Source organism: Sceloporus undulatus, chromosome 2, assembly GCF_019175285.1.
Source record: "Sceloporus undulatus isolate JIND9_A2432 ecotype Alabama chromosome 2, SceUnd_v1.1, whole genome shotgun sequence".
Lineage (NCBI taxonomy): Eukaryota > Metazoa > Chordata > Lepidosauria > Squamata > Phrynosomatidae > Sceloporus > Sceloporus undulatus.
Genome location: NC_056523.1, coordinates 1,278,680 through 1,286,402, shown reverse-complemented (window position 1 = coordinate 1,286,402; position 7,723 = coordinate 1,278,680). Strand labels below are relative to the sequence as shown.

General features: G+C 43.2%; 1 protein-coding gene across 1 annotated transcript; it reads right to left on the bottom strand.

Moving 5' to 3' along the window:
- Positions 1–274: 274 nt before the first annotated feature.
- Positions 275–6,537, bottom strand: LOC121922763 (vomeronasal type-2 receptor 26-like). The gene is made up of 5 exons (XM_042452541.1): positions 6,271–6,537; positions 4,931–5,749; positions 4,150–4,380; positions 1,891–2,035; positions 275–1,185 (listed from the first exon to the last, which is right to left on the bottom strand). Exons 1-5 carry the CDS (start codon positions 6,535–6,537, stop codon positions 275–277), a joined length of 2,373 nt encoding a protein of 790 aa, XP_042308475.1.
- Between the last annotated feature and the right edge of the window lie 1,186 nt (positions 6,538–7,723).

The following is a 7,723-nucleotide window of genomic DNA, read 5'->3' as shown; positions in this document are numbered from 1 at the left end:
GTGACATGTTGTGTTTGTGTCTCTGTGAGGAAATAATAATAATAATAATAATAATAATAATAATAATAATAATAATTATTATTATTATTATTATTTGTATCCCGCTTTTCTCCTATAATTGGGCCACAAAGCAGCTTACAGGCTAAAAACACAGTACAATTAATTGGAAAGAAAGACTCATTTTTAATACCACCCATTGTTCACTCCTGAGGCATGAAGCTTGTATTCATTACTGCCATGCAACACATAGATTCACAAAACAGTGCTCTAAGAATCAGATGACAACTTTTGTCTTCATCGTGAGGTGTTCCTTTGTGTTCAGGTCAGGTCTCAGGACAATAATATAGCACTTGGGGAAGAAGATGCAGCCCAGGAGCCCAGCGCCAGAGGCCAAGATGGAGAAGACCTGGACGGCCACCATGTACTTCCCCCTGGTGCTCAGGTAAGTGGGCACAAAGGAGACCCAGACGCTGCAGAAGACCAGCATGCTGAAGGTGATCAGCTTGGCTTCGTTGAAGGCCCCTGGCAGCTTCCTAGCCAGGAAAGCCACTGTGAAGCATGTGGCAGCCAGGAAGCCCAGGTAGCCAAGGGAAAGGTAAAACATGGCCACTGAGCCTTCATTGCATTTCAGAAGGATCTCTCCAGGCTGGGAGTTCATGTCTGAGTCTGGGAAGGGGGAAGAGATGCTCAACCAGAGGGTGCAAATGACAGCTTGGATGGAGGAACAGGATAAGACAATGCTGTTGGCCAAAGTCTTCCCTAGCCATCCTCTTGCTGTGTTCCCTGGCTTTGTGGCCAGGAAGGCCAGCACCACAGTGATGGTTTTGGCCAGTAAGGAAGAGACAGCAATTGAGAAAATGATGCTGAAGGCCGTTTGTCGGAGAAGGCAAGTCCACTTCCTTGGCTGGCCAATGAATAAGAAAGAAGACAAGAAGGAGAGTAGGAGGGAGATGAGGAGAACGTAGGAGAGTTCTCGGTTGTTGGCTTTGACTATTGGAGTTTGTAAGAATTTAATGAAGATCCCTAAGACAAAGCCTGTGGCTAAGGAAAAGAACAGGGCGAAGCAAACCAGGATGATCCCCAGAGCTTTGTCATAAGACAGGTAGGTGATCAACTTGGGGACACACTGATCTCGGTCCTTGTTAGGCTTCTGATCTTCTGGACACTTGGTGCATTTGTCAGCATCTGCAGAGAAGAAGGAGAGTGACTTCTACATAACTGAAAGTCACATTTCATAGAAAGTTCACAATCTGGAAATATCTCACTGAGATAAAAAGGAGGAACTTTTACTCTTAGAGGAAATGTTTAAACTTCCCAAGCAAACTTTCCCCCATGTCTTCCCTGTTCAATTCTGGGCATCTCCGCATAAAAACACAGCAGAAGGAGGGAGAACTTTTGCGTAAGACAGAAAATAATAACAAAACAAAACAAAAATCATTGGAGAAATTTGAGGATGATTGGAAATGAGTAATAAAATCACTGCAAACAGAAATGGAAGTTATTGTATGTTGATTAAGGAGTAGTTATAAATTTAAAAACCATGAAGGATTAAGTTAAGGTTATTGACTATTGAAAACTGAGATATTGTGAGAAAAAGATCACGTTCATTTAGACTTAATCTAATTTAGATTATCAGGACATGTACACTAGATTATCAAGACAATTACCCTGGGAATTCAGTTTAGACCTCTCTCTTGCTGGCACAAGAACAGCCTTATTGCACGAGAAAACAAGGTGGAAATGGAGCCAGAGAGTAGTGGCTTTCTCTGGGCTGTGCCTTATCGCATGATGTTGTAGCACCTTTGTTCTCTTCCTATGGAAGGTGGTCATAAAAGCATGTCTTTTGCCATGTTGGAAAAATCCATGCATGCTTTTACAATGGCCTCTCACGGGAAGAGAACTGAAGCGCTCTGAGGTCGTGGGGTAAGGCATAGAGAAAGCCGCTACTCTCCAGCTCCATTTCCGCTGTCTTTTCCCATGTGATGAGGCTGAGAATTAGAGAGAGAATAACCAAATTCAAGTTAAGTGTGACATTCTGAAAAGAAGGTCAGGAAAATGGATAAAGATTAATGAAAAATTCAACACAGTCGAAGCAGGACGTACAAAAGAAGCACAAACAAATTTGGATGGAATATTAGGGACGTACAAAATTATGGAGGTTTTTTAAAAAGAATAAAGTATCCAATTATGTAAGGAGCTAATGTAACCCCCCACAGCCCCTAGACGACATTTTGGAACCAAAATTTTATTTGGATAGATTTGGCCAAAACCATTTTTGACCCCTCGTTTGATATTCTTTCTTTTTCACGTTCCATCTTGTCAATATCCTTCTTGAACTGGACACAGGAATGGTCTGGCAGCCATCTTTTTTTAAAAAAAAATTGACCCCACTCTGAGTTTTGTTGGCACCCAGAGATCCTTGGCAGAGGTTCTGTTTAAATAATTGTGGGCCCACAAATAGACAACACAAGAAAACATCCATTGAATCATAGAGTTGGAAGAGACTGCAAGGGCCATCCAGTCCAACCCCATTCTGCCATGCAGGAACTCACAATCAAAGCACCCCTGACAGATGGCCACCCAGTCTCTGTTTAAAGATCTCCAAAAAAAGAGACCCCACCACGATCTCCAAGGAAGGAGTGTGTTCCACCGTCGAACAGCCCTTACTGTCAGGAAGTTCCTCCTAATGTTGAGTGAAATCTCTTTTCCTGGAGCTTGCATTCATTGCTGTATTGTGTCCTCCCTCCTCAATGTGACATCCTTTCAAATGCTTAAATAGGGCTATCATAGCATCTCTTATACAATTTTTTTCCAGGCTAAATCCAAGTAAGATTTGTTTTTAAAAGAGATGCTGTTACTCTGGGGTGACCTACCTCGCTGGGAGGACACAGTCCCTTCTCCACAGGGAAGACAGTGATAACAGCAAACAGGTTTCCCTTCCTGAACCATCTTGAAGTATCCGGGGTGACAGCTGTGAACACACCTTGAAGAAGGAAGGGTCTAAATAGGAAGACAAGAAACATTGAAGGGAAAGGCATTAAAGGTAATGTCGCAGTGGAAGGGAATCATCCAGACCTAGTGGGACTTTTGAACCCCAAGGATGGTTGGACTACAAATCCAGACAGCTCGTCTAGCTGTTGAATCTCTCCTGGCAGGTTATTCCACTATTTGGGGTGGCTGATGGGGTGGCTCTTTGTGTGACCATTTCAAATCTAGTCCTGGCCAGTTAAAGTAAATATCTGCCAGAGGACCTGTATGGGGCATATTTTACAGGAGAAGGTAATCCTGTAGGTAACCAAGCCGTGTCGGACTTTCAAGGTAATAACCAACCCTTTGTACTTTGCCTAGAAACTATTTGGCAGCCAGTGGAGTGGTGTTAATATTGGCACTATGGGATGACTCCTGCATGTACCAGGGACCATTCTGACTGCCATGTTTTGAACTCGTTGAAGTTTCTGAACTTGGTACAAAGGTAGCCCAATGTAGAGCACATTGCAGAAGTCCAGCCTCAAGGTTACCAGTGTGCACATGCTACCATCTTTACATGTTGCTGAACTGCAAACCCCAACATCCCATACTCAGTACCATTTGTAATGAAAGATAATGGGATTTGCAGTTCAAAGACACAGCAAGGAGTACATGATTTCTCCTCTGGTTGTTGCTAATCTAGAGTCAACCAAAGCTGAACCAAAGCCAAGTCAACACTCACATGATTTCCATTGACTCAATGAGTCTAGTCTAGGACTAATAGGATTCAAGACAAAATGATGCTAGACCCATTCAAGTATGGATGAACAATGAGAAAGTAGGAGCTCTGTGCTGGTATGTAACCCTTTGCAAGTAGGAAAGCAGGAAGTAGGAAGGCAAAGGATTAATTGGGACTGCTACTGCCAAATCAAGATAGTCAAAAAGTGTGACACACAAACACACCAGGACACAACTGAACCCAGCTTTTCAGCAATGGAAGTAAGCTGAGTTCAGAAAAGCTCATGTTCAAGTAAATAAGTCGTCTTTTAGGTGCACCCAGACTTCTTTGTTCTTTTTACATGTCTAATACAGCTGCCTTGTGACTTCTCAGAGGAATATGAAAGGTTAAGATAGAATCTCTCCAATGTAACTGTCTGTGTGAAATATGAGTTTTGCCTTCACCTGGTTGAGCCATCTGGGCCAAACCATGGCCTCCTGGTCAATGGTGAACTTGCGCTCAGGGCTTCCCTGTCTTTGAAAACTCCCAAATTTGACTCTTGCGACCGATCGGTTGGGAAAGACCACCCAGTTCACAAGGTCCAAGTCGGTCGCAAGGTCTCCATCCTCATCCAAATATATTCCATCCATTGTAGAAGTGTTGTATAAACGGGAATTTCTGAGGAAGTGATGCAGCTAGGAGGAGAGAGGAAAGAAATTAGAGAGATGAAGACGTAGCCCATCATCCTATCACTACAATGGAAGAGATGTCTTTGGAGGGTGCTGGACTCCCCATCTTGGGAAGTTTCTAAACAGAGGTTCAATGGACATCTTTCAGGAGTGTGCGGAGCACAGAGCATGGGAAATAAAGCAAGATGAAGTTGAACTACTAGCACAACAAAGCAAATATGATATAATAGGCATCACTTTCAGTTCTAAGGTGTTTAGATTCCATATGATGTCCTGTTAGAGATTGCAATATGGCCACCAGTTCATCTTTGAATCTTCCTTTCTTTCAAGCTATTTCTCATAGGCCTTGACTTCCAAACATTTGGCAAAACAGCCGGCCCTCCACATTTTACGACTTTGACTTTTGCAGATTTGATTATTTGTGGATTTGATTCATATGTTTTCTCAAACCTGCTCTGAAGAAACTTGCAAAGAAAACCTGTGCTAGGGTCACCTTAGGGCTGTCATAAATTGGAAATGACTTGAAGCAACCTATGAGATGGATCAAAGGCATTACCTGCCATGGCTGGATCCTCCGATAACCTGATTGGTCTCCACCAGCCTCCCTCAACATCTGCTTCGATCTGGATAAATAGGCCTCATGTATGGCACGTGCCACAGCCCAGATGGTATTGTAAATGACAAAGCTATCCAGAGACAGAGTCCTCTCAAACACCTCCTTGGAGACAGTCCTTAAAATTTCTTTCTCAGTACATCTCCTCCAGACCTTCACAGATAAAGCATGCTCTGAATACGGACAGCTAAAGGCCTTCTCCATGAGTTTAGTGATAAGAATAAAATAGGAGATAAAATCATTGTATTTTCTCCTTTCATGTGTCTGGGCAGGGAAAGAAAATATGCCATGGACATTTTGGGCAGAGAAAGGGCTATAGCTCAGCTCCACTGTGAGATCCCACTGGGCGGTTGTGATCCACATTCTACCTACAGTGCGCATTTTGAGGGTTTTTGCCACGTGATAAATCATGACGATCCCTTCGACAAAGGAAAAAGTCTCAGCGTAGTAAAGAAAGATGTTGACTCCTCTCCAAGTGAGAACAGAAGAACTTTTCACTCTAAAGGTGGTGGCTCCTCTTTCTGCAATGCTTTGGGAGAAGGCGACGCAAATGCCATGCTTTTGAAGCAAGGGCTTCATGGTCCTTGTGAACCTTTCCCCGTTGTCAGTGTCTGGAGCAATGAGGCCGATCCATGTCCAGCCAAAATATCGGAGCAGTGTGACTATCCCTGGGTACTGGCTTTCTTCCTTGGGGACCATCCGGTGGAAGAAAGGGAACTGCGCTTTATCATCCAGAGTGTGAGAAACAGAAATGTAACTGGCCTGTAAAGGAATGGAAGCAGGATGACAAAATGCCCTCTTTTTCCAGGACATGTCCTATCTTTCAGCCTTCTGTACAGAAGGAATTGCAAAATGGCTCCATTCTGAGCATGACTGAAAGCTGGACAGTGTCCAAAGGAGAGTGACCAAGATGGTAGGAGGTCTGGAAACCACCAAACCATCTAAGGAGCTGCTTAGGGAGCTGGGTATGCTTAGCTTGGAGGTTAATGGGTGATATGATAGCCTTGTTTCAATATTTGAAGGAGGGAGCAAGCTTGTTCAACATGGAACAATGGATGCAATCTACAGGAAAAGAAATTCCAGCTAAACATTAGGAAGAACTTCATCACAGCGAGAGCTATTGGAAAGTGGAAAACGCTGCCTGGGAGTGTGGTTGAGTCTCCTTTTTTGCAGTTTTTTAAACAGAAGCTGTTGAGGTGCTTGGGTTGTGTCTTTGTAAGTGGCAGAATGGGATTGAACTTGGTGGCCCTTGGGGTCTCTCCGAACTATGATTCCATCCTTACCTGTGGGACCTTGTAAACACCCAGCATGGATGAAATCTGGATGGAGTTTTGAGAGTCAGCTCCTTCAAGGACGGCCAAGAGGAGATCTTGTCTTCCACAGGAATAGTTGGGAACATTGGCTTGTCCAGTAGAGATCAGATCTACTATGGCATCAGAAGTCATCCTTGTGTCAAAGTAGTTCTCATAGATGTTGTATCCCAAGGTGATGTTGGCTAAGACCTTAGGATCCTGGTTGACCTCCTGAATGGCAAACAGGAAGGACAGCATGTTCCAGTAATGGGTGGTTGCTCTCCTGTCAAGATATATGTTTTACATCACAATCCTGCAGTCAGTGTGAAATAAAATACAGTTCCTTGTTACAAAGATTGCATTGTGTACCAGTTGTTTTCTAGGCATGATTTAAAGTGCTTGTTATGACATACCCTCCAAATGTCCCAGTTTGGCAGAAAAAAAGTCCCCATTACTCCTCCATTGTCCCACTTTCCTAGCTGCTTATAAAAAGTCCCAGTTTCTCTCTCCTATTTCTCCCCTTTGTCTGTAGCTTATTTTTGTCACTGCAAAATGTGTTTGAAGCGCAAAAGTACTTTGGATTCAATCAGCAAATTTCAATTGCATTCAAAAGTGCAAAAACAGTTTGCATTCAATTAGCAAAGTTCAATTGCATTCAAAAGTGCAAAAACAGTCAATTAGCAAAGGTCAGGGTGACCAGCCCTCCTGCTTTTCTACATTTCCACCTTCTGTCCAGGAGGAATACCCAGATGTCCTCCGTTTGGAGCATGACTAAGAGGCATGAATTTATATTTATTTGATTGTTTTCTGCTTTGATGTCATACATTTTTCTTGAATGTCCTTTTTATGCTGCTTTGTCCTCCTTTGCAGTTAGGATTTCTCATCACCCTGACAAAGCTCAGTTGCATTCAAAAGTGAAAAACCTCTGATTTCCATTCAATTAGCAAGTGGAAGACCCTCCCTCAATGGGGATTGTGGTGGAGTCTTCCTCCTTGGAGGTCTTTAAACAGAGGCTGGATGGCCATCTGTTGGGGATGCTTTAATTGAGATTTCCTGCATGGCAGAAGAGGGTTGGACTGGATGGCCCTTGTGGGCTCTTCCAACTCTATGATTCTATGATTCTAATTTAGCTTTATGGAGCAATATTTAGTTTAAAAGTTTTCACCTATGTATTTAATGTCTGGTATGCTTTTATCAATTATCCAATGCCCTCTCATAAGCTGACAGGTGGCACATCCATGCCTTAAAGTAAATAAGCAAACAAATAAACCAGGTATGACCCTCTGTATCCTGGGGGGGGGGGGGACTTTCCTGGACTTACATCGAAACCTTGGGTAATGGCTGATTTAGTCCCTGGTCTACTGGAGCCCTAGTCCAACAATCAAACCACTAAACCATGCTGTCTCTCACTTGCAAGTTCTAGTTACAGCAGGTTTGCTTTCCT